Source organism: Bos taurus, chromosome 22 (genome assembly GCF_002263795.3).
Source record: "Bos taurus isolate L1 Dominette 01449 registration number 42190680 breed Hereford chromosome 22, ARS-UCD2.0, whole genome shotgun sequence".
Lineage (NCBI taxonomy): Eukaryota > Metazoa > Chordata > Mammalia > Artiodactyla > Bovidae > Bos > Bos taurus.
The window spans coordinates 55,713,327-55,740,701 of NC_037349.1; the positions used below are offsets into that span (position 1 = coordinate 55,713,327).

Below are 27,375 nucleotides of genomic sequence, written 5' to 3' on the forward strand. Positions count from 1 at the left end.
CAACCATTATGCTAGTTAACAGGCCATTATTTCCACCAGTGAGATCCATTGCTAACATTTCATATGCTAATTTGGTCAGATATAAAACCACAAGAATAGCAGAGACACTTGTAATTTGTTTTTGGAGGGCAGCCCTTCTGATTAAATGCCAGGTGCCCACCCTAGGAAGCACTTTGATGAAAGCTTCTGACGACACCTAGTGTGTGTCTTCAATAAACTCCTAATATATCCTGCCTATTGTTTCATGCAGCTTTTTAAAGTATAATAAAATGGGCTACTGAGGAATGACGTTTTCACTGCCACTATTCATGAAAGGCAAATAACTGAACGCACAAAACATTCGTAACTCCAACCTTCAGTGAAGTTAAGTCAGACAGAGAAAGAGAATTGTCGTATGATATCCCTTATGTAGGGTTTCCCTTGTGGCTCAGATGGTAAAGAACCCGCCTGCAATGCAGGAGACCCAAATTCGATCCTTGGGTCAGAAACATCCCTTGGAGAAAGGAATGGCTACCCAATCCCTTATATGGGGACTCTAAAAAGAAATGATAGATGTGAACTTATTTACAAAACAAAACAGACTCACAAACTTAGAGAAGGCGCTTATGGTTACCGGCAGGGGGGGACAGTTAGGGAGTTTAGAATCGACAGGTTCACACTGCTGTGTTTAAACAGATAACCAACAAGGGCCTGCTGTACAGCACAGAGAACGGTGCTCAGTGTTGTGTGGTAGCCCCCGGAAGGGAGGGGAGCTTGGGGGAGAATGGACACATGCACATGTACGGCCAAGCAGCTCTGCTCTGCACCAGGAAGTATCACAACACTGTTAATCGGCTGTACGCCAATATACAATTGAAAGCTTTCTAACAAACAAAAGGCAGTGAATTCAGTCTCCTTATTTTGAGAATCAAAAGGCATGGGAACATGAACCCAGAAAAGACGACAGCTCTCCAGGACCAGTGGTTTCATCCCCTGGAGGACTATGCACCACCCAGCAACAGCTGACACCCAGTTATTAAGTGCTGGGGGTCGGGGGCTACAGTCCATGGGGTCGAAAGAGTGGGACACACCTTAGCAATTAAAACAAAACAACAACATTCTGATGATCACAGCAGCATGTGATTGCACATGAAGGTACTGAGGTAGGGGGGAGAAGTACCTCAAGCTTTCTTTTTTTTAATCTTAATTTAGGCATCCAAAGTCCTAAAGCTTCATTTTCCCCTCTGACACCTCCTACTCAGCTTACTGCAAAAGTTTTGCAAAGTCTACAGTATTACCGAGAGGGATTATCGAGGTACTCCGTTGACTCGGTACGTTTTTGGCAGTAATGGTGATAATTAGAGCGAAATCATTTTTGCTGGTGTTCAATAACTTAATTCCTTAGAGATGAGCCTTTACTCCCATGGTTACTTTCTTATCTACAGATGTTTGTTAGAGGCTGATCAGAAGCACCAAATGGTCCATGCTTGGAATATGAAGCAGAATGGAGAAGAACCTTCGCCTCGAACAAGTCTGGAAACTCACGCAGACCCACAAAACCTTAGGTTCTCAAGTCCAGCCTATTCCCTTACTCAGTGTCTCTGGACAGTGGTCACCTCGTCTCTGCCTGGCACTTCGGCAGTGAGGCATCCTGTTTCTTTGCAAGCAGCCCGTGTCAGCAAGAGCTGAGATTTGCCCCTTGAGCAGACCGAGGTACTCACAGGGAAAGAAAGCGCAGCGTACAGAGAAGTTCTGGGGTCGTCACCCATCCTCCACGCATGGCTGATCACAGCTACTAACACTCGGGAAATGCTGGTTCACTGCCTGGGAAGCCTTTTCCAAATGAAAACCTTCTTGCTGACTTATTGGTGGAGGGAGCATACACAGTTTTATTTTTAATCCACAGCTGTGTCTTCAATGCCTTCCACCTGAGGACACCCGAATAGAGGAACGAGAGGTTAGACTTCAGAGTCAGGCTCCTGAATTCAAACCTCAGCAGCGCCAGGACCAGCTAAGCATCCTTAGGCAAGCTATTTAGGTGCTGTACGCCTCTGTTTCCTTGTCTATAAAATGGGACTGAGCACAGTACCTCCTGAATAGGGCTCTTGTGAGAATGATAATGCAGTGACCCTGAAACTGAGGTCCACGGGCAAATGCTGGGGGGTCCGGGAGGAGTTTTCATTTGCACTGGTATTTCACTGAGAACACTTAAAAAAAAAAAAAAAAAAAAATCTGACATAAGCATATCCTGAATGAGACACCCACCGCTTATATAACCATAGTGCTGGCACACGATTTTGGTGACTTTTGTGTTTGCGTTTTTCCCCCTGGGTCTCATAAGAAAAGGACAGAAACAAGCCTAGTATGAAATGGAGGTCTCTGCACTAAAAGCAAACCGGTTTATGCCACCATAACATATGCAGGGAGAGTTGCAGAGATAAAGTGGCAGGGGAGCTGTGGCAAAGGATACACGGCAGGACGGGCAGGGTGACGTCAAAGGGACTGACCGCGGCTCACCAGTGCCGGGCGCCACACGCTAGCAGAGCTGGATTTATCGTCATCTACTGGATCGTGGCGAACTTTTATGGGCTACGTTTAAATTATAGGTTCAAGTTCTGGCTATGAAGTTGTAAAAGAACTATACGCGTAAAGATTTTATGCCCAGTTTTATGCTTATGTATATTTAAGTCACGTTGTAATAAAGATAACCAAACTGTGGTTATGCAAGAGAATGTTCTTGTTCATAGGAAATACATACGTAAGTACTTATGTAAAGAGTAAAGAGGCATGGTATCTGCCATTTGCTGTCAAATTTTCAGTAAAAATAACCCACATATATGTGTGTGTGTACACATATACAAACACTACATACATACATACATACATATAGAGAGACAGAAGGAAATAGGACGAGAACTATAAACAACGGGGGGGGGGGGGGGGGGGGCCTTCCCAGGTGGCGCTTCAGGTAAAGAATCCGCCTGCCAATGAAGGAGATGCGCGAGACCCAGGTTCCCAGGGTTGGGAAGATCCCCTGGAGGAGGAAGTGGCAATCCACGCCAGTATTCTTGCCTGGGAAATCCCAAAGCAGAGGAACCTGGCTGGTTACAGTCCAGGGGGCTGAGAAGAGTCAGACGCAACTGAGTACACATCCATGAACAACCGGAGAACCTGGTTAAAGGATCCTGATAGCCCAAGAATTACTTCATCTCACGCCTAGAAGCATCCGGCCCCTCCTGGTTAAAGAGGCAGACCCAGAAGTCCCCGAGGAGTATTACTGGACCAGTGACTCAGTAACTCACACCTGGGGGGAGGGACCCATGCTGGGGAGGCAACTGCAGAATGCTTACCAACACTCCTTCCCTCCGGTCTCTGGAAATCATGGCCACAGGAGTCCGGTCTTGGATACCTGGTGTCTCTACAGGCGCTAGAGCACAAAGGCGCACAGCACACATGCAGTGACCAAGGCCGTCACCTTAGGCTGCAAAGGATCTGATCGGCAGGCTCCCCATCAGGGTCTACTGGGCAGTCTCAGTGGAGCCTGCTTTGGGGAAACAAGAGGGACCTAAACAGGCTTAACCGAAGGGGAGTGACCGCCTTCTTGAGCACTGCCTTTAAAAATCAGAAGAAGACAGCCTTAGGCTACGACAGCACTGCTTCTAAAGGGGCAGTCCTGTTCGCTCTGAGTGGGTGTGCCAAGGCCTCCAGGGCTCTTGACCGAGAACAATGTGATGACATCACCCCGTCCAGCCGCACAAGGATTCCAGCTCCTCTGCACAGCCTTCATGCCCCAGCGGATAGTCAAAGCTCCCCAGGACATGAACGGAGGAGCCAGAAGCAAGTTTATCCAAGGAAGGAGATAAAAAACCAAATCATGTTTTTTCACCTACAGGTCCCACCCAGTTCATTTGCAGATCCTCAAGTCAACATAATGAGTCATGACCCAATTTTTACTCAGACAAAGTAAAATGCAAAGAAATACAGACAACTCAAGCTATAACTGTGCAAGAGTGAAGGTAAGAACTGTTTCATGAAGTTGTTCTATCAGTTATGTCAGTATGAGCCCGAGGGTCACAAGGTGAAAGCTTTTCTTCTTCTGGGCCGTGGCCAAAATGTTGGAAAGCCACGGTGTCAGGTGCAGACAGCAAAGACAAGAAGACGGGAGGAATGGAGAGAGAGAGAGGATGCAGGGCATCTCTAGCTGCTCTGGGCACAGGAAGGCACCGCCTATGGCACCAGGATCTACACACATGGTGACCTGACCGGCAGGCAGTGCTGGCCACCCGGGAGGACAGAAGTCCATCGGAGAAGACAGAGTGCGAGCGCGACTCCTCTTTACCGTTAAATCGATAGGTTGACGATTTAACCTTTGACTAACCGCTGGGGCATGAAGGGTGTGCAGACAAGTTGGAATCCATGTGCTCACTTTGGTCATGTCTGACTCTCGCCCTCCAGGCACCTCTGTCCATGGGATTCTCCAGGCAAGAACACTGGAGTGGGTAGCCATTTCCTCCTCCAGGGGATCTTCCCCACCCAGGATCAAACCAGAGTCTCATGTCTCCTGCGTTGCAGGCAGATTCTTTATGGCTGCGTCACCGGGGAAGCCCCAAACAGAACCCTGTTTGTTGTTTAGTCACTCAGTCATGTCTGACTCTTTGTGACCCCATGGATATCGCCTGCCAGGCTCCTTGGTCCATGGGATTCCCCGGGCAAGAATACTGGAGTGGGTTGCCATTTCCTCTTCCAAACAGAATCTATACAATGCAAATGTCCACACATCTGGGGCATCAGTCCCCATGATAACAAAAAGCCAGTGCTCCCAGGAATGCTTTCCCTGGAAGGATAGCGGTAATTTATGCTTCATCAATTAGTCAGTGTTCAGTGACCTTCACCACACAAGGAGTCACTGAGTTTCTAGGAGCAGATGCAACAGCAACACTGTGAAAGCCACCTTTTTTCCCTACCGCTCTCCGTGAGTCACTCATGCTAACCTCATTTGGCTTGTTCAGATCATATAAGTATTCGTTAGATGAAACAAAGGTACTGTCCCCGCCACCAGAATCCTCAAAAAGAAAGCTACACGCTCCTTAAAATTATTCCAGCCTAACTGAGGAAGTCAACAGATAAAAGAACTCATAATCAAGACACATAAAAACAAAATTACCAAAAAGAAAACATTCTGTACACATCATGGTGAAGTGCCCTGTCCCGGTACAGACACACCCAGGTGCTGTTACTAACATCGGTGCCTATGCGTCCTGTCCTCAAATTCTCTCCTCAAAGTTTGACTCCTAAAAAATAGGCTTGGTAAAAGGTTGAGGTCCCAGGTGGTGCTACCGGTAAAGAACCCTCCTGCCAATGCAGGAGGCGCAAGAGATGCGAGTTTGATGCCTGCATCAAGAAGATCCTCTGGAGGAGGAAATGGCAACCCACTCCAGTCTTCTTGCCTCGGAAAACTGCAGTCCATGGAGTCGCAAAGAGTTGGACACAACCGAGCACACACTATTGTGTGTGCTCCCAGCACCAGTATTAATAATCTCTGCAAAGAGAGATTCTTCAAGCACATGGAAAATTGGCCATCGTGTTGCATTTTCATTAAGTACCTTCCAGGATTACTCAGGGTGCTGATTCAATCAATGTCTCATGAGCAGTGGAATAATTATTTTAAGTAAGCGTATTCCTTCTAGGCCATCCAGATAAGTAGCTATTGTGTTTCCACAAAACCACCATTTCACTATTGACTTTATCTCTGCAGTGTACGGTTAAGGTATTTCTTTGATTCTTCACTGGTAGACATAACGAAGCCTTAAGGCTATCAGGTATTAAGTACTCAGCTCCTAACAGATCCTGTTCTCCTCCAAATGTTAAAACAATAGCATCTTCAAAAATGCCCAAGTCTCTGGCTCCCCAGCAGCAAAAGGAAAGAGAACCAGAGGTCACCCACATGAGCTGGAAACCTGATCTCTAGTAGTAGAACATTTTTCTGCTTGTAATAAGACACCCACATCAGATTACATACACAAGACTTTTTTTAAAGTTGAGGAGAATGTAAAGTATAAGAGCAACTTACAACAGAAGCTAAAACAGAATTAATCTAGGGCAGAGAGCGCTGAATCAGGCTGAAAAAGCTCAAATGGGTCTGAAGAAATCTACAGAAAGGCTGTGAACTTAATGCTCAGCTCCGATTATAAACTGCCTGAATTTTCATGTCCTTACACTGCTAGGTAACAAAAAAATACAGTGAATTTCTGGTTCTTGGGCTCTGCTCTCTTGTGGGTGAAGGCAGAGCACCATAGCAAAACAGTTTCTCAAAAACGCTGCCCATGTTAATAATAACGATTACAGACATCTTTCAACTTTTTTTTCCCCCCACTTATCTTTAAATGTCAGAAGTGGTCCAGAGATGCTGAAACCATTACAGAGGGGACCCCAGAACCACGCCAGCCCACTGTTAAACCAACTGGAGCCCAGAACAAAGTCTACCCTGTGATCCTTCTGACCTACACAGGCATCTATCCGTCCTCTTAAAGCACTAATACCGTGTTCATCGCAGGAGGAAGGTAAGAACTCCTCTCTCCCTTGGCAGCGTCCTTCGGTTTCTGTGAAAACAGCTCTCCCACGCTGTAGACACCGCAGACGTGTGGCGTCTATGTCACAAGCACGCCCAGTCTCCCCTGATGAACATTTCACAGCCACCAGAGTCAATGCAGAAATCGGTTCCTAAGCTCCATAAGAAGGGAATGGCTACCCACTCTAGCGTTCTTGCCTGGAGAATCCCACGGACAGAGGAGCCTGGTGGGCTACAGTCCAGGGGGTCGCAGAGAGTCGGACACGACTAGCGAGCGATGCAAGCTCCATGGAGGCAGGACTGCCCTTGCCCACCCAGAAATGCCCCTTATCCACAAGTACTGCTCACACAACTGTTCGCTATTCAGGCCTCCAGGCTGAGCAGACGGATCCTAAAGCTGGGCTCCGGGAGGGAACCCAAGAACGTAGGAGAGAAGGAGAAGGAACTCACCCTCTCTACACTCAGGACACAAAAGCCACTCCAAGGGCATCGCTTACTTTTCATATGCACAAACACGATGCTGTTTTACTGATCCGAACTCAACATCACAAAACAGAGAAACTCAAAACGTTGTCTTTTTTTTTTTTTTTTAAAGCTTCTAAATTGGCTATAGTAATGTTTAAAGAAATCTGTAACCAGCTCTTCAAGTCAGTAACACTTGCTGCAATCTTAGCAGCATAAAGGGGTTTTTGTTGCTGTTGTTTCGATAAAAAGTCTACAACCTGAGCTGCCAGTGTGGAGTTCAATGTCCTTGGGAATGATGCTTAACATCCCTGAGCTTCAGTTACTTAGGAAGGGATAGTTACAGATGTACATTATGTCAGAGGCTGGGGAAAAAAAACAAACTTCAACGGCTGTTTCATGCAATCACTCATCTAAAGATGGTCGTGCGTGAGTGGCAGCGGAGGGGACGACGCTGCAGACGCTGTAATAACATAAAGGAGTAGATCAGGTCCCACCAGAGGGCCCCACGCAGCGCTCGCAGGACAGGGCAAGGCAGCGGCCCCAGGAGTTGAGGCTACGGCAAGCTCTGCACACACAGTAGCCCAGGTCATCTTCACAAAGACTTCAGAAGCAGCTCTTGCCACTTCCTGTGACTAGCGAGAGAGCTGAGGCTTAGACAAACAAAAGTCCTACCAGCGAGCAAAAAAGCAGATCTCACGTCTCAAGGAACGTGTGCTCCAGCTGCCAAACTTGTCGAGAACTAACCCAGAGAGTTGCTCCTCCTTCCACAACTTACCAGGTATGAAAGTTCCACCTCAAAAAATCTTTTGTTAGTAGCATTTCAGGGCTTAGAAAAAAGAACCCTCGACCTGGCTTCCACAGAAAACGGTCATTTCTGCAAATATCAACAGTGAACAATAGCATTTAAAAACAAAGGTGCCTGAGGAGGAGCAGGAAAATCACTTTAACACAGTGGCAAGCAACCCTCCAACATCGGTGTTCTCCCCTCTTCCACCCCTCTCCCACCGCACCCCAGTATGTGGGCATTCCCCACCCCAGTATGTATCCTCTCTCAGCTGTACAGGTGGGATTTGCACGACTATTTCCAATTATACACACACTTCCAATGACAGATGATTCTGGATGAGTCTTCACGTCTCTAGTTCTCTGCTGGTCAATCAGTCTATTGACAAACACCTATTTATCAAAAGTTCTGGAGACACACGGAAGGAGCATCTCTACTCCACATCCCGCTTAAGAGAATCTTTCGGAGGAAAGGACTTCCTGAGGTTAACAGCTGAAGCCCTAGAATCCAAAGATATCATTTACAAGACTGACATGTTCTGGCTCTTGAAAACAAAAATAAGGACGCCAAGCTGTTTATCTCTGAAGAAAACAAGCCAGGCTCACAGCGTGCAGCCCCAAAACCATGTGGAGAAACACCTGATGTTACGACGTTGCAGGAGGCAAGGGGGGAGAGGAGCAAAGCACTTAGAATGGATTCCTGACTTACGTTTTTCGTCATCAGCGTGTACCAGCGATGCGGCCCTTGACAAGACATCCAATGGGGTCTCCATTCCTGGTTGGAGCCTAGAAGGGAAAAGAAGAATTTAAAAGGAATTCGAAAGATTCTTCTAGAATTCTGGCAGTTACCCATGAGATGGTGACTCCTCCATTAAATGCAGATCCCAAGGCTGAAGATGAAACTAATTCTGGCCTGGGATGAAAGCCAACAGACGCGGTTCGGGAACAGACAGAGAAAGGGGTTAAATTCCATTCTGTCCACTGAGCCAAACCGTGCCAATTCCAGGAAGCAGCTCAAGTCAGGACTAAAAGAAGGGAGGTTGTGAATATTCGTGCCCATGTTCTTTGTGCTTATAAATGTTTACATGTACGTATAACAGCAGGCCTGTCCAGACGTACCCAGTAAAATCACTTCTCAGAACAAAAGCTACTCTATGAGCACAGCATGACACCAGCAACACTTTTGTTGCAGAGGTGGTGGTTGTTGGTTTGTTAGTTTTAGCAAAAATTACAACGACTGAATCGCTCTGTTCTTTTGCCTCCTGAGGTAAGAGACTCTACAAAGCTGTGGAGCTTAAAATATGCAATGGAGTCATGAAAATTGTGTGAATTCCACTGGTGAGTTAAATGGCATTTTAAGTCCAAAAGCGATCTTTATTCTAAAATGTCATTATTTTGTAGCGATCACTGCCACCTATCATGCTTTTTAATAAAACTTGGATTTTTATTTTTAATTCTGTTTTCTTAAATTACAGCACAGCTATAAAAGCAAACACTGAAGAAGAGCTGAAGGTGGTGGAAAACCTAGAAAAATTCCTGTTTGAGATTATTTAAAAATATACGCACACACACGCATGCACTCACAAACAGTTATTAGGAAAATGGATCCTGTCAGTTCAACTGAGAAAAAATACCTGAAGTGCACCCTTTAGATACACTCAGCATTTATTCAGCATTCTTCAGCCTTTACTGAGTACCTACTGTGTATGTGGTCATGTACTGATGTGAGAGTTGAACCATAAAGAAGGCTGAGTGCCAAAGAATTGATGCTTTTGAACTGTGGTGTTGGAGAACACTCTTGAGAGTCCCTCAGACAGCAAGGAGATCCAACCAGTCAATCCTAAAGGAAATCAACCCTGGATATTCATTGAAAGGACTGAAGCTGCAGCTCCAATACTTTGGCCACCTGATGCAAAGAACCAACTCATTTGAAAAGACCCCGATGCTAGGAAAGACTGAAGGCAAAAGAAGCGGGCAGCAGAGGATTAGATGGTTAGATAGCATCAGTGACTCAACGGATATGAATTTGAGCAAACTCTGGGAGATGGCAAAGGACAGGGATGCCTGACGTGCTGCAGTCCATGGGGTCGAAAAGAGCCGGACACGGCTTAAAGACTGAGCAAAACTGTATGGGCTGGTACTAGGCAGAGCAGAGCAGCTTTGTTTCACAGTATTCATACGTCAGACCTCAAAAAAAACCATACGCTCTTGATCCTGCAATGTGACTTCATTCAATAAACTTTATTGACTACGTACCAAGGCAGGAAAAATAAACAGAGCCCAGCAGTTGGCTTCAAAGAGCTTTCAACTTATACAGTAGACATGCCAACAAGAAAGCTAGTTTAAGGCAGAGTTTTTCCCCCAAGTGTTTCACTGGATGTTCATATTTTGTGAGGAAAATTTTTTTTCTACGATAAATAAGTTTGGGAAACACCAGAATAAACCACATCAAGCGATTTCTTTTCCTTCTTGGGCTTTTGATGGGTTGCTGTGCCTTCTGCACGGGAGGAGGTGGTAGGGAGGGCAGTCCTATATCCTTGAAATCTCTCAAATTTCACTGGCCCTTCTTTTACCCTGAAACATCTCTTAGGGGATACTTAGGGAAGTCAAGGATTAGGAAGAAATGTGCTAAGTGCCAAAACAGTGCTATTGAAAAAAAAAAAAAAAAATCCTGTAGAAATTCCAACAAATTTTGAAAGGCTTTGTGGAGAAAACAGAAGGTGAGGTGAGCCTCTGAAGAATGAACATACAAGTACAGAAGGGAAGGACAGAAGCAGAACGCACTGAAGAACCAGCGGCCAAATCAGCAAGATGAGCGGTGTGGGGCCAGGAAGTGAGCGACGAGGATGGAGATCTGGACTGACGCCACGTCACTGGGGGACAGAGGTCTTTCACGGGATTTGGGCTGGATTTTGTGTCAATGAACAACCCACTGAAATCTCTGAGCCGAGCAATGAGTTGGCCATCGATGTGCTATTCCAGGAAAGTTATCCTGGTAGCAGCTTACAGACACAATCTGCAGAACAGAAAGCTGAAGGCAGGGGATGATCTGATGTGATGGGCAGAGAGCAATGAATGGGGCTTCCCTGGTGGCTCAGATGGTAAAGACTCTGCCTACGTTTCAGGAGACTTGGATTCAATTCCTGGGTCGGGAAGATCCCCCGGAGGAGAAAATGGCAACCTAATCCAGTCTCAACATGAAAGAGGAGAGTCCAAGAAGGCTCTGAGAGGCAGGGAGGACACGTAAATAGTAAATTTCTTCTTTTTCAGAGACAAGGAGGGAGCAAGTAAACTCAGAGGCACTCGAGAGAAAAATGAATGACACGCACAGTCCTCATCTTTCTTATACGATAGAAAAGATCACCTCCAGAGTTAAGAATCGGGAACTTGCTCAAAGGTGGAGAAAATGAAAGTCTGGGACACACTGACAGGAAAAGGCTTGCTGAACGCACGAAAACTCAGTTACTCTGTTCACCCAAGCCAGCTCCCTATTCAGGAAAGATGTGAGTTGCAAGTCTTTTATTTTGATTAAGTAAATGCTGATAAGCAGTCTACTCTGTAGGTCGGTATTTAGGCTCACAATTCCTAAATTAATTGCTTCAGTAAGCTGAAGGACAACTCTTTCAAAATTCTAAACACCCAAAGATACATGTTAACATATGCCTCTTACACAAAGTATTTGCCCAGAGGCAAAATATCAAAGCATAGAGATACCAAAGGACACAGAGAAGTAGGTCCAGAATTCAAGCATGCGGAAGAGCAGATATGTAAGCTTATTCTTCCCAAGTGATTTAGGTTCAAAACAGGTAGATAAGAAATTAGGTGCTTTAAAGGTCCCCTATGAAGCACCTGCCATCTGCTGCAATCTTATTAATGCCACCAACCAACTTTTATTACACAACTATTGAGTTCAGCAGACAGGTCACAGAGGAACAGAAGAGATCACGCCTGCTTTTAAGACGTTACAACCTAGTTCGTGAAGTACATGGAACAGGGTAACAAAAGGCAAAATTTAACAGTAAAATGTGTAGTGTGGGATAAAAGAGAGATCATTGTCAGCTCAAGTGTTTACCCCGTGAACACGTTTGTGTGTGTGTGTGTGCTTTAAAAAGCCACTTCAAAGGTTTCCTTCCCATCCCTCTCCCTTGGGCGGTCTCTCCTCGCAGACCTCTCCCAGCCTCCTGGATCACACGGTCTGAATACTTCCTGAGTGTGAGTACCCTGATCCTTACGTGTACGGTCCTGTTGGACCCACAGCCTGAGGGAAGGCACAGCGGAGGAATGAGAATCAGGGAGGGAGACGAATCAGCCCGGTCAGGACTGGGAGTCTCGTCGGGGAGCAGCAGCAAAGTCTGGGAAGCACGATGTGGGTGGAGGCCCAGGAGGGAGCCCATGGCTGGCTAGACCAGTTTCCACTCACTGGAGCAGGCAACCAGCGGGCAGTGGTGAGCCCCTGAGCGGGCTGGGGGAGTAGGGTCAGGGATGCTACGGTTTAGCAGGTGACGGGAGGATGGTGTGACCGGAAGGGGTGCAGTCAGGAGTCACTGGTGGGCCAGAGGGCAGGCTTCTGTGGGAACCAGGTGTGAGATAAGGATGACAGGGGACACAGCGGGGAGATGAGGACCAAGGACCAGGCATTATGCAGGCACAGAAGACCTCAGCAAGGAAAGGTGGACGATAACAGTCAAACAAAACAGACATCTGAAATTTACATCTCAGACAACATCCACAGCCCAGCACACCCAGTAAAACGTGTGAGTAACGTGGCGGGGAGACTATGGCTACAGTATTTGAGAGAGGGTCACACCCCACTGGAAATGAGCATGATGGCACCGTGGGGACTGGAGAGCGGACTCTCTGGGGCCAGGGGGTCACTAACCCTGTGAGTTGGCCTGGGCTCAGCCACTTCCTACCTGTGTGACCTGAGAAGTTGCTCTACATCTGTGTCCTCACCTGTAAAACGGGGACGCTGATATTTCCTGCCTCACAGAGTGTTAGGAGAAGTGAAAGGGCTTTTCGTGTATTAAAATAACTATTTGTCAAAACATACGTGAACAGGGGACTTCCTTGATGGTCCAAGGGTTAAGAATCCGCAGCGTGATGCAGGCAACACCGGTTTGATCCCTGGTCGGACCGCTAACCCACGTGCCTTCATTCCTGAACCCAAGTGCCACAACTGGAGAGTCCATGTGCGTCAACGAGAGACCCCTCATGATGCAACTCAGACCCAGTGAAGTCAAATTAACAGTTTTTAAAAGACTGCATATGCATTGAAAATATAAATATGAACATAATAAACTGCAAATAATGCTAAATGCACCAGAAAAAGGGCACTGGCCACTACTTGAGACAGAGAAGATTTCTCTGGGATGAGAGACCCACAGGATGAGAGCCGTCAGGCTTGGGACGGGGAGGCAGGGGACAGGCCAAGCTGACCCTGTGGACGCAGGGGGCTGCTGTGATCACGGCAATGCGGGACGTTGGCATGGGCCAGGTCACTCGTCCTCTTCGGGGTGTGACAGAGCTCAGATCTTATTCCTAGGGGAAAGTCCTTGAATGGTCTGAAGTTTTAAACAGTGGAGAGACGAGTCTGGTTTATTTTATATCCTTTATGAACCCATAAATCACCTACGAGCTTTTGCAAAAGATTACGCGGCATCCGGAAAATTAATCTAAGTACCCACCAGTGAAGTGTTCCCATTTCCGTGATGGGTTTTACAGCAAAACGATCACCAAAAACATAATCACTTGAAACGCGGACACCCGGAAGACAGTAACAACCCCATTAAAGGGAGAGGAATGTCCTTCTATATAAAGACATGAAGCCCATCTACAAGGGATCTGCTGCCCTGCAACCCATTTGTGGTCCAGTCCATTCACCCTTTTCTGTGTGTGGTTGTTGTCAATTGTGAACATACCTCATCGTGAGGAGAACAAATACTTTGTTCCCCCCGCCCCCCCAGGAAATGGTATTTTCTCTGCCAGCCCATATTCCTTTTCTGAGACTTCCTTACCCCCAATAATACATTCTTTCAACTTATTGTGAAGAATTAAGAAAAGGTATCAATGAGGGGCTTCCCACATGGCTCAGTGGTAAAGAATTCGCCTGCCAATTCAGGAGATGCAGGTTTGATCCCTGGGTCGGGAAGATCCCCTGGAGGAGGGAACGGCAACCCACTCCAGTATTCCTGCATGGGAAATCCCATGGACAGAGGAGCCTGGGGGGGCCATGCGGTCGTAAGAGTTGGACATGACTTGGCGACTAAACCACCATCACCACGAGTCTCGGCTAAAGGTGGAAACTGGTGAAGGTGGGGAGAGGCTCAGTCAAACCCCCCGATGTTCCTGCCACGCTGTCACTTGGCCAAAACCCCGAAACAGGAAGACATCACTCTCCTGGGACCCTGATGGTACATCTAGCTCCCAGATGCACACTCTTCAGTATCTCGAATCCCTGCTGGCCTTGTCCCATCCTCACTCCATCAGGACCACTTCCTGAGCTCACTGAGCTCAACCTCAGCTAATAAACACAATGGTAGGCCAAGCCTACAGCATGAAGGATCTCACCACGGCAGCAGGTGTGCGGCCGCTGGGACCCTCCAGAAGTCAGAGGCTTTCACTGGGTGTCTCCTGTCTGCTAAACACTGTAGAGACTACAGAAAAGGCAACATGAAGCCGCTGCTCCAGCAGCAACCTGCACTGAAGGTGGAGCACTCTGCGGTCGATGTGGCTGGCCGTGCAGCTCAGTGAGGCTGACTGAAATGAAATTTCAGACCGAATCGCCACCAGATTCTGGTGACCACACCCAGGCAGAGCTTCAGGCACGTCAAGCAGACGTGAATTCACCTCTTGGCTGTTTCTCCACCACAGTGTGTCCAACTGGGGCCCCAGTAACTTCAGGCAACACATGCATTCTTTCTGTTAACATTCAATTCGCATATCTGTGCCTCTGGTTTTCTTGCTAGAAGCCTCTCTCATTCGTGTAACGCTGTTTCCTTCTTGCGCTTTACCATCTGTTAAATTAGTGGAACAGGAATTTCAGCATCAGAAAACCTAAGTCTGAGCCCTATATTTCAATACATTTACTTACTCAGCCTCGGAGAAGGCAATGGCACCCCACTCCAGTACTCTTGCCTGGAAAATCCATGGACAGAGGAGCCTGGTAGGCTGCAGTCCATGGGGTCGCTAAAAGTCAGACATGACTGAGCGACTTCACTTTCACTTTTCTCTTTCATGCATTGGAGAAGGAAATGGCAACCCACTCCAGTATTCTTGCCCGGAGAATCCCAGGGACTGGGGAGCCTGGTGGGCTGCCGTCTATGGGGTCACACAGAGTCGGACACGACTGAGGTGACTTAGCATAGCACTTACTCAGCCTATGATGTTCCATACTTCAAGTGCCTAGCACCAATTGCGGGGGTCATTTAACCTCTCTATCCACCTTTGCTCACTTAAAGAAAACTTAACAAGGCTGCCTACTTCATAAGGTCACAAGCTTGGCATGTGGGTTAAATGATATAAGATAATTGAAAATGCCCACTGAATGGAATTAAATAACAATGTAACTGAAAATGCCCAGTGAATGGAATTAAATGATACAACCTCATAACTGAAAATGCCCAGTAAAGGCAAATGAGCACTATCTCGGCATTGTCACAGATGACACCTCACAGCTGTGCTTTTCATGACACACTCACACACATTACCTCACTGATTCTCACCGTGAGTTGGCCAAATAGATTATAGCTTTCTACAGATGAAAAACCAAGGTGCTAAGAATGTAAGCTGACTTCCTAAAGAAGCTAACTCTAAAATCCAAGTCTCCTGACTCACCAATGCTTTTGCTACTAACTCTTCAGCTAATTTTCATCAAGACTTTTTGGAGAGAAAGCAGTGTTTTAGCTTAAATTATCTGACAAAACACACAATCAAAACCAAAAATAAAGAATACCTTCTGGCAAGCCTTCTAGCCCTGTGCTCTTTCCCCCATACCTTGAGATGTATACAAGGAACCATCTGATAATTTCTGGAGAAAGCAAAGGAAGGCAAGCCCTCCCCTCCTGGGAACACGAAAACCAGGATGTATTTCACTTCCTCTGAATAGAGAGAAGCAGAGTCCCATGAACAGTAACCAAGGCAGGTAAGAAGATTCCAGCACCAAGTCGGCCGGGCAGAGTGGGGCAGATGACCCTGGCAGCAATGCCAAAGGATTCTTGGGACTCCAGCTGCACAGGAATTAACCGAAGCCCTGAGGACTTCAAACTCCAAGAACAGGTTCAGTATCAGGAAGGTCGGTTTCCACTTAGTCATGCTCAACACAACCTGCTATTAAACTACAAGGGATAACTCTGAAGGTTCAGTAAATGATACCTGAAAATTTTCACATTGCTGTTTGTAGTTCTTACAACATTAAATTGTATGCCACATTCCCAAACAGAAAGCCAGTCTTTATTCATAATACTCTCTCAATGGTCATACTTCCAAAGACAGAGTATAAATAGATGGATCCTTTGCTTGTCCAGCTTCTCTTATCAGGACGTGTCCTGGGCCTGAGTTACGGACCTGTCTTCCTGAAATGTATACATATACAATGTGAGAAGGACTTGCCTCACTTCCCCTTGTATCCAACTCCTTACTTCTACACAGAATGTTTTCTGAAAATTCATTTGACGGTTGAATGTCTGAAATATAAACAATACTTCTAGGAGTTCTATGCTTATTTCCAGGGAATTAAAAACATATTTGTTTAAGGCCCCTAGTATGGCTTCTTTTGGGCTTCCCTGGTGGCTCAGAGGGTAAAGCGTCTGCGTGCAATGCAGGGGACATGGGTTTGATCCCTGGGTCAGGCCGATCCCCTGGAGAAGGAAATGGCAACCCACTCCAGTACTCTTGCCTGGAAAATCCCATGGACAGAGAAGCCTGGTAGACTACAGTCCATGGGATCACAAAGAGTCAGACACGACTGAGCGACTTCACTTCACTTCTGGCTTCTTTCAGGGGATAAGCCCCAGGATGAGAAACCGCTCTGTTGGTGCTGCTCCCCTTGTTCTAGAAAACTAAGTTAGTACAGGTGTGTATACCTCCTGTAAGGCTTTAACATGTCCCCCTCCCCCACCCCGTGAAAGCTCAATAGGGCAGATCCATAGGCTGGGCGGCCTCCAATTTCTTTCTCCCCATGTGGGACATCTCAGGTATCAGGAACCAGGATCAGGTGCCTGCCATCAACTCAGTTCTGTCTCCTGATCATCCGTACCTCCCATCACGTCATCAACACAGTCAGCTGGGCTGAATCACAGGTACCACTCTGGATGGAAATCTTTGCATGAGCACTCAACTCAACCATCTTAGCTTTTCTGATACTAAAGTGGTCTACGGGCTTGAGTCTACGGGCATCCTCAGCAATGCCCCTCCCCCGCCCCGGGGGTGGGTGTGATATTTCGTCACTTTGATGATTCTGGTGACAAACTGCCCAACAATAACTAAAATCCTCAGCTACTATAATACAGTTTGGCATCAGTGTCAGCTGTGCAAACACATGGACAGTATGAAGGCAACCATGCGCCTGTTGAGGGCCACCTATATGACTTACAGCTGCGAAACCAAACGCAGGTTATCGTGTATTTCACACCCTTTGGGTGAAGCTGCTCAATGCCAGTGCAAAATTCTTACTGCTGGCTGAAGTTCATCCAGCTCCACAAAATACCCACTGGAAGATGCCTGTATGGGGGGGCCCACACTAACACCACCGTGTCTAAGGAGGGAAAATGAAATTTCAAATCTGGACTTTTTGAGTAAACTACCAATTACCACGATTTTCAACATGGCTGTCAAATAAAACCAGGGATTAGCTTTTCTTTTCTCATATTTAGGCTACTGTGAACCTATTTTCGACACCTCGGCCTTCCACAGCACCTCATAGGCATGTTCAGTTTACTCTGGACATGCTTGCTCTTGTCACTTGTTTGCCTAGGATACTGAGAACCTCCTATTCAGAAGTACTAACAGGTCCTCTTAGGGATCTGTCACCCCCAGGAATGAGTGACGTGACCTACATTACAGCCCAAGTTGGCAAACTTCCCACAATACCCAGGTCGAGCTCCCCACTGCACCAAAATTTCCACTCCCCACCTATCAGCAGCCTAGAAAAGTCTTCTGACCCATAACACGTTGCATCACTAGAAAGGCCTTTCCTTATCTGCATCATTAAATATGGTCAGTTCTCATCATTTGCCATCGACATGTTCTGTAAAGCCTCTGAGAACTCTTAAGTTAGTGAATGCTGAACCCCTGTGCCTAGGATGAAACTGCCTCAAGTACTGATTTGGGGCTGCAAATCAATTTTACTGAGGAGACAAATTCACAAATACAGAAATCCATGAATAATGAGGATCAACTGTATCCAGTTATCAGGCCTCAGACACCTGCAAACACTGATTTTTCTGATTTCAGCACCACCTGCAAACACGCCTTCCTTCCCTACCATGCCAGTTTATATTATTAACATTTGGCAGTTTGATTTCTAAGTTGTTGGGTTTTTATCTGTTTTAATGTGGACAGATCCTAAATGGCTAGAGACTGATCAGTCGTATCCCCTTTTCTCTTAAGCTCACACAGAGAGACTTCAGAGAGGCTCCCTAAAAGAATCACAAACGTGCCTCAGTCAACATACCTGGCAGAAACTTAACCCCCACCCCCCCACCAAAAAAAAAAAAACACACACACACAAAACAAACTCTTTCACCAGGTTCTTATAGCTGCAACAGCTTATCTAACACAATCAAGGAACAGGCAAATTGGTATGTTAACACTGCCACACAGTGTCATGATTTTAGTTACATTAGCATTTTCCCAGTGTATTTGACTTCTACCTCCTAAACTTATGGCAACTCATTTTTAAGTCATACTCAAGTCTGGAAAGCAGCTTTTATTATGAGTATTTTACTTACGATTTAATTAAGGCAAACTGAAAGTAGCACGGCAAAATTACGGAGGAGAGACACTTGGAACAAACACAAAGTACAATCTTCCTTAGGATTTGTTTTGGCAACCACCAGAAGATGATGACAAGGCCGGCTCCCTAAGGAGTGAAAAGGAATTTCCCACTATGGAACTCTTACCAAACAGACCATTAGAAAGGGAAAGGGTTCATTCCAAAGATACGGTTTTGTAAGAGAGGTTAAAATCTTTACAAGGTAGAGTGGTAGTTCTAAATCAGCAGGGAGAAGTTGCAACAACGGTGTTTATGAAGCTCTTTGAAGTCTTCAAAGACTTTTATAAATAGCATAACACAAAATATTTTTCAAAGCACACTATTCCCTGTAATTCCTGAAACTGATATATCAGAACAGATTTTATCACGCTCTTACAGAGGAAAATGAAGTGCAAACTGTTAACTAGCAGGAAATTTTTCTGGTCACAAAACTGAGTAGGTGACAAGGATAAGACTTGAACTCAAGTCTCCAGAAGTACGCCCGGGGGAGTTGTTTTTACTACAACATTCACAGTTTTGGAATGCAGTTCATGGTTATTTATAGCAGAATTATCTTCTTAATTGTATTGTGTTTTGGTCAACATAAAAATTAGTTTGCATTCTCTTCCAAATGGAAAGCAAAGGCTGGCGGCCCAGAAGTGTGAGAAAACAGTGGCCAGGGAAATCAGCCTGGGATTAAACCACTGCCAAAGTCAAAGAACAAATTGAGGGGGTTACATCATTTCTACTAGGAGGGAGACGACTTTTCAGCCAGATGCAACAGGAAACACAACACAACACACACACACACACACAATTGTCCAGAGTACAGACAACAAACTTCAAAGTATTTCCTAACCCATTATTTAAATGAGAGCACTGAGATTGAGAGACAGACGATAGATAACTTGTTCCAAGAACACGCCCCATCCCAGGACAGCCTTGAGACGCTGACCCCTCAGCGCTCTTTAAACGACCCACGCTACTCCCCGCAGGCTCATGCGCAGACTTCATCAGCTCCAAGCAGGAAACAATGAACATTACAAGTCTGTGGACTCTGACGCCAGAGAAAGAGTTAAAGTTTTTGGTATGCTAAAATGGAACGCAAAACTGACCTTCCAATACTAATAGAAGTAACACTTGTTGCCTTTGTCTTTGAATGTTCAGAGGAAACAGATGCGAGCCTTCGTTTTCATCAAAGTAGGCTCGAGTTTGAAAAAAGTCACACTACAGGAGATAGTACCTTTCGAATACGGGGGCAACCAGCTGCTGGTAGAAACTAGAAGACCCGCCTCCGCCTCCGCCCCCGCCCCCCAGGCTCCTGGTTCTTATTAACCGCAGAGAAGGAAATACAACTAGCAAACCCACAGCACCAATGATCAAAGTGAAACTGATTGGGGGGAAAAAATCACCTGGTTTAAACAAACGAACAGTTGCCGTTAGCGCGCGTAAAGACTAATAGCCCCAGCAAGTACTGTCATCCTAACCTAAGATATTTAAAGGTCTCCGAGTGATGAATAAAAGGAGACTTTACGCAAAACAAAAAACGAAAAGACCTTTGCTTTGCGGCGAGGCCTGCATTCGCTGCAGCAAGAGTGTGCCGTCTTGTTTTGGGGAGGGGGCAGGAAGTATACAGAGAGGAAGAGCCGGTCCCGGCTGCCCAGCTCTGCGATCCCGCCCCACAACCGTCCTTAGCCGCCGGCCACGACCATGGGGCTGTAGGGCGCTGGCCGCCGCCTCGCCGCCGACTCCCAAGACACCTTCCACTCCAGACGCTAGAGCTCTCCCTCCGGGAGCCTCGAAGTGCCCCGCAAGAACAAGCCGCCTCGTCCTTCCAGGAGGACGCCCCCGTCCCGCTCCGAGTCAGCCCATCCCTGATTTCCCCGCAAGCCAACCCTCACCCGGCCCGGTTCTCCCGCACTCACCGCCGGGCGGCTCCCTGCGCGCCCACCTCGGGCCGGCCGGGCCCCGCTGGGGGCAGAGGCAGGGGCGCGACCGCGGGGCGCACTCCGGGGGTGCGCCCACGCGCAGGCGCCTTCGCGCCCGCGCTCCGCACTGACCCCGGCCGCTCCGCACACCCAAACGCACACGCGGGCGGCGCGCGCCTAGAGCCGGCTCGGCGGCGGACGCGAGCGCGGGAGCGCGAGGAATCCCTGGAATGAGGCGCCGCCCGCCCTCGCCCGGGCTCTGCCGGGCTCCAAGGGGCCCGCCAAGGCCACGCCCCCGGGCCCGCCCCCAGCGCCTGGCAGGTGGGGCGCCGGCCCAGGTGAGCCGTCCGGGAGGCGGGGGCGGGGCCTGGCGCGCCCCGGAGAAGCTCCTCTCCCCTCCCCCCTCCGCCGCGCGCCCGGAGGCAGCTTGCGCCTCCCCGGCGGGTGCCCACGCGCTCTGGCGGCCAACGTCCGCCGGGGGCCGGGGCGGCGCGCGACCCCGGGGAGTGCGTGGAGCCGGCGCGCAGCGCGCGCTGGGTACCAGCCTCTGACACACACCGGACTCCAAAGGCCCAGGGAGCGGGAACGCAGAAAACCCTCCCATGCGCGCCCAGGTGCCCGCCACTGCGGGCCAGCACCCCCCCACACACGCACACAGTAAGGTCTCCCACCTGGTGGACACCGCAGTCGTGACCACGACGACCACACTGGAGGCCGACTCCGTACCCGCCGCCCCTTTACTTCCCAGGCGCACGACCGCCATGCAGCCGGCCGAGTGCCCGCGGACTCGAGCAGGACCTGAGGCACCTCCGCCGCCCTCGGCTCCAGACCCGCGCGCGCCCCCGCCTCTCGCGCCCACCGGCTCGCCTAGCTGCCCGCGCGCAAGGGAGCCCGGGGGTCGGCGTCCACGCCGGCACAGCCGCCCGAGCGCCGCGCACGCCGGCGCCTCCCGGGCTCCGCGCTCTACCGGCCGCCGACCTGGGGCGCTGCCTCGCCGGCTCGTTACCCGCGCACACACACACACACACACACCCAGCCGCTCAGCCCGGACGGGCCGGCCGCCGCGCGTACCTGAAGGGACAGGTCGCCCTTGCTCGGGGAGGCGTGTGCTCAGGTGCTCCGGTGATCAGAACGGCCGCTGCAGTCCAGGGCTCTCAGACGCCGCTCGGCTCCCTCCCATTACAGCATGTTACACCGCACACTCACACACACACACACACACACACCCCGGGCGCACGGCAGCGTCTTTCCTCCCCCTCCCGCGCCCGGAGGAGGAAGTCCTAGAAAATGAAAACAGTGTGGAAGGGAGGGAACCGAGGAGGAAGGCAGAGGGATCCGAGGCCGAGCCCCCTCCGGCCGCTCACGCCCCAGTGTTTGCTGTGTTTGGCAAACTCCCCGGAGTCCTCCACCGGGTCGGCTCCGAAACGTGCCGAGGGAGGGGCGTGGAGGAGGAGGAGGTGAAACGTTTCCAATTGGTGCAGGTTCTGATTACAGCAGCAGCGCAGACATGTGACCGCGAAAAGAAAAGCCCTGTCTTTAATTTTTTCCTGTCATTCTCCGGAGACTTCGGGGTTGGGGGTAGGAGGGGTGGAGGCCTGAGCCTCCCCGGGGTACCTCCCCCAACCCGGGCCGCCCTTGCCCCATTGTTTTCACGGACTGCCACAATGAAGAAAACATTTGCTTAACGTATCCAGCCGCTAACTTCATAAAATAAATAGTCAGGGACTGGACTTCCTCTGGTTTGCTTTAAATGGCTTCGTGGTGCCCGTGCCTTCTGGCTGTTCTCAAACCTCAGTCATTATGGGGAGCTCCTACTATAGAGCTTGCCCTGGGAAGAGGGCTCCGCTGAGAGAGAATGATAACAAAAACAAATGCCAGCTTACATTAACACTGGAGGGAAATGCTTTGCAGGTTTCAAACTGTTTTTCCATCTCTTACCTCATCCAGTTATACCAGGCCCCAGCCTAATATCTCACTTGATCTTAGCCCCCGTTGGGGAGGCAGGACAGGTATTAATAGTCCCATGTTACAGTGAGATTGCCCCGGTGTTTATGCGCTCAGTCCTGTGGGACTCTTTGCGACCCTTTGGACTGTAGCCCACCCAGCTCCTCTGTCCATGGAATTTTTCAGGCAAGAACACTGGAGTGGGTTGCTATTTCCTTCTCCAGGGGATCTTCCTAACCAAGGGATCGAACCCATGTCTCCTGTGTCTCCTGTATTGCAGGCAGATTCTTAATCCACTGAGCCACCAGGGACCTAAACAGTGTGGAAGCGCTGCCTGAACCAGAGTCAGGGTCTTGCATCCACTCTGTGAAATGCATCTCCTCCTGTCCACACAGGGCTAATGGACATAGGATGACCCAGGTGACAGTCTGACCCAAGCATAGCTGTGCCTGTTTTCCTGGTTTCCAGATGTAAATGCACAGATTAAAGCTTGGGAAGGCTCCTGGTCTTCTCGAAGATTTTTTTTTTTTTAAGACTCCATTTTAGTTCACCAGTAGTCTCAGACTAGGAAGACATAAGATCTTGAGAAAGATCATAAAGAGGAGGTTTTCATCCTGTCAGATTAGGAAGGGTGAGGACTGCTGGAGCAGATCTGGGGAAGTGTGACAGTGAAGAAGGCACTCTGGATTTGAAGAGACCTGGATTTGAACCCAAACCCCACCTCTATTAGTTCTAGAACTCTGGGCATGTCGTCAAGCCATTTTCTCATCTGTAAAAGACACAATTCTTAACTTGAAGAGCTGTTGCATGGACTAAAGAGCAGGCAGAAGATTCAATGAACATTCACATCTCTCCCCGGCTCTCTTCCTTAAATCTAGTCTTGCTGGGGTACCGCAGTCGTGGAGGAAGAGGGCAATGATTTGTCCAGATAAGGCACATGAGTCATGACAACAGTCACCATGCAACTGCACATGTGTAAAACAGCTCTGGGGCTTACAAAGTGTCCCCACATATCATTATCTCATTTGGTCTGTATGACAACTCTGCCAGTTGTGTGCTGCTAAATGATTTCTGTTTTGGGTCAGTGTGGAGGTCCTAAAGCTGCCTCTTTAATTTCCATCACTGCTTGGAGGGAGCCTTACTCTGCAGATAAAGCATGGGGACAGAAGGCCTTTTCTCATGGAGGTGACCGGTCTTCGACCTTCCCAAGGATTAATCTCACAGCCTGCCTTACATCAGCGTTCGGGCAACTGCCCTGGCCACGTCTCAGCAGGGCGGTTTCAGTCTGAATGTCTTGGTCATGCCGATGAGCGACACACTCAAGGTGCTGTCAGGCAGGGAGAAGGAAGTGCACTGGAGGTGTGAAGTGCCACACGCGGACTATCCACACATGGGAACATAGACGGCAGCCTCGACCGGTGACTTACAGTGGCCTGCAGCGATAGAAACGAATCCTGACAGTAGTCGGTGAAAAAGGCAAGTTCCCAAAGATTACACACTGCATAACATCCTACTTGTAATGTTACACATAGCATGAAGAATAATTACAGCCGTGCCTTCACCTGCAATAAAACTATGTAAGACAGAAGTGAGGGGAGGATGATGAGAAGATTCAGAATGACGGTTACCAGGGGAGGAGCCCTGCGAGGGGTGGATGGTGGGAGGGAACCACGGGTTAGATACAAGTCATTGTCAAAGTCTTAGTTTTTGGTTGGTGAGTTCACGGGTTCACTATTAAAATTAACTACTTAAAAAAAATAACTAAGTGACAGTTGCACAGCAACATAGATGCCACTGCACTTAAAATGGTTAAAATGGCAAATTTATGTCTTGCATATTTTACCACAATAAAAAAATATATATAAGGAGTTAAAAGAGAAAAACTAGGCAAATTTCTTGAAACAAAAACAAAAAACTACTTAAGTAACTAAAAAAAAAAATAAGTTCGGCTGTGCATGGATCTCTGATAAGAATGTGTTTCACAGCAAAGATTTTATAAATGCACCAGAAGTTTATTAAAAGTAAATAATCAAGAAGGTGAGTGAGGAGAGACAGAGAAGAGACAAGATGGGCCCTGAGTCGATGATGGTTGAAGCCGAGCAGTGGGTACGGGGGGCGGGGTAGGAGGGTTGTTATGTTGCTCTCCCTTACATAGATTTGAAATTTTCCAGGTTAACAAATTAAAAGGAAAAGAAAGTGCAGGAGAAGGTTGCTCTAGGAACCACGATTCTGCCTCCTCCAAGGGCCACAGAGTCATTCCCTAGACTCCCTCTCTGTTTCTCTGTGCCTCCTCCCTGTTTGCTTCTTCCTTATCGACCTCCTCATCAAGGAACCTCCTTGTCACGTCGGTTCCCTTATTCCTGTCCCTACTATCCCTTTTGGCTTCTGCCCCCCGGCCCCCGTAACTGGCTTCTTTCATACTTTTATAGGTCAAATTGCTCAAAGAACCTGATTCCTGTCTTCCTACCAATCCACAAAAATGGCCGCAATTGGATCTCCCTTGAAGATGTGTGTCCACGAGGGTTCATGAAGTCATGCCTGGTCCAGTGATGAGAACTGAGAGTGGGAAGAGGCAGAGGTGCAGGGTGGAGCACACAGCCACCCCATCAAGACTGGGATGCTGGCAGCAAGACTGATAGAACTCAAATAACACTGGGAAGGCCCTCAGGAGTTCAGTTAGGTGAGAGTAAGGTCTCTGCCTTGCCATTTTTTCCTTTTGACTTTTTAGGGCTCCCCAGTTAGTACTGTGAGCTTCCCAGGTGGCACTAATGGTATAGAACCCACCTGCTGATGCAGAAGACACAGGAGACACTGGTTTGATCCTTGGGTGGGGAAGATCCCCTGGAGGAGGAAATGGCACCCCACTCCAGGATTCTTGCCTGGAGAATCCCATGGACAGAGGAGCCTAGCAGGCTACAGTCCATGGGGTCGCAAAGATTTGGACACAACTGAGTAACTAAACAGCAACAGTCTGGACTCTGGAGTCTACATGCTTAGCCAGTCACCACAGCAGACTCCCCCTGGGAGATGACTGGTAACACAGATTCTCAGGCTCACTGAGGCCTGCTGAGTTAAAATCTGCACCAAATGGTTACGGGAAGCACATGCTCTGCTAAACAGGAAGCCTACAGAGCTGCACTTAATCCATGTGAAAATCCTAGAAGGGAAATCCTATAGGATCAATGGGTTGATCAGTGTCGACATCCTGGTTGTGACATTGTGCTGTCTCTTTGCAAAGCGCTTCCACCTGGGGAGAGGAATCCTGGAGTCTCTACATGTTATTTCTTACAACCGTACATGCATCTACAGCAATCTCACAATGTAAAGTATAACTGAAAACCCTATGATCTAGGTTTTATTTTTCCTACCTTTACTGATGAGGAGACAGAAGCCTTAAAGAGGCTAAGTAAGCGGCGCAGGGGTAATTCAACTTAACAGACAAGTACTGAGACCCTCTTGTGTGTGAGGAGGCAGGGCTGGAGGCACTGGGGCCACAGTAGTGAACACACGGCTCTCGTTGCACCATCATTCTGGAGCGGGCAGTCAGAACTCAGACCCAGAGCTGCTTGCCCGGATTTCAGAGCTATGGTCTTAGGATCGGAACACGGGAACTAACAGAGCTATGAATGGTGAAAACAGGTGCACATTTTCTAGGCAGATGCATGTGAAGGTCCCTAACAGTGCCGGCCACAAAATCAGCACTCAGTCCCCTTTCTTCTGTCCCTTCTCAGAGCCCCTCAGAAGTGAGCCTCACCTTCGCCATGACCCAGCAGGGATTTTACCCCCCATGCACCTGGGTGGAGTCCAGTGGCCGGGCCATTGTGAGTGGTAGGAACCTGAGCCCCGAGCCCCATGTGGGATTCGAGGGAGAGTCATGTTCCAGGGTCAGGGGAGGTACCCTGCGAAACCTGTCAAGGAGTCAGTGGTGAGCTTTCTTCTGCGTGTCATTTTTTTTCAGAACATGGATCCCCTTAAGCAAGACCAGCTTTATGGCCAGAACAATTGCTCAGACCTTGATCGCTGAGTGAGGTTTAACACTGATCCAGAGATTGGATTTGTCCTCACATGGCGAATTTTCCTTCCAATACTCTAAGAACAATTCTGCTTGGCAATCAATTCTTGCTGTCTTGCTTCAAGACAGACTTTGGCGGGCTGGGGCCAGAGATAATAAGAGCTATTTTCCATAGAAAAGAATGTTGCAGATGCTGGATTTGAGGCCAGCCAGAGCTTGGCCACAGTTAACTACCTGCCTCTCAGATGGAGAATCATTTGAGTTGAGAAGCTTCACCAAAAAGAAGCCTGGGTTTTTCTTCTGAGGGTGGAATTTACTAGGGTCTTAACATCAGTTTCAACATTGTCAGAGGATAGAGAATCCCTTGGCACTCGAGAATTGCTGAGACTGAGGCATCAGACAGACCAGAGTTCAAACCTCGGTTCTACTGTTTTCTAGCTGCGTGATATTGAACACAAACATGGACCCTGCTCACCCTTTCATTTTCTCACCTATATATCAGGGAGCAGTCCTACTTAGAAGGCTCTTATAAGACGTACACGGACAGACAGATACAAAGACAGATGTGGTATGGAATCCCTTATATGGGGAATCTTCTTTAAAAAGAAAGAAAGAAACCAAGCTCATAAAAAAGAGATCAGATGTGTGGTTAGCAGAGGTGGTGGGGGGAAGGAGATGGGGGGCCTGCATGAAGGTGGTCAAAAGGTACACACTTCCCGTTACGAGA

General features: G+C 48.3%; 1 protein-coding gene across 3 annotated transcripts in view; it reads right to left on the minus strand.

Annotated features, from left to right (window-relative positions):
* VGLL4 (vestigial like family member 4) overlaps positions 1 to 22,121 on the minus strand; it is a 156,502-nt gene extending 134,381 nt beyond the window's left edge. The window contains exons 1-2 of one of the 3 annotated variants that reach the window (XM_015459674.3): positions 21,764 to 22,121; positions 8,505 to 8,581 (exon numbers count right to left, since the gene is read on the minus strand). In XM_015459674.3, the coding sequence (XP_015315160.1) occupies positions 8,505 to 8,568 (64 nt within the window). In that variant the 5' untranslated portion in view covers positions 8,569 to 8,581; positions 21,764 to 22,121. The other 2 variants (XM_005223081.3, XM_024982988.2) reach the window with 2 other exon arrangements.
* Between the last annotated feature and the right edge of the window lie 5,254 nt (positions 22,122 to 27,375).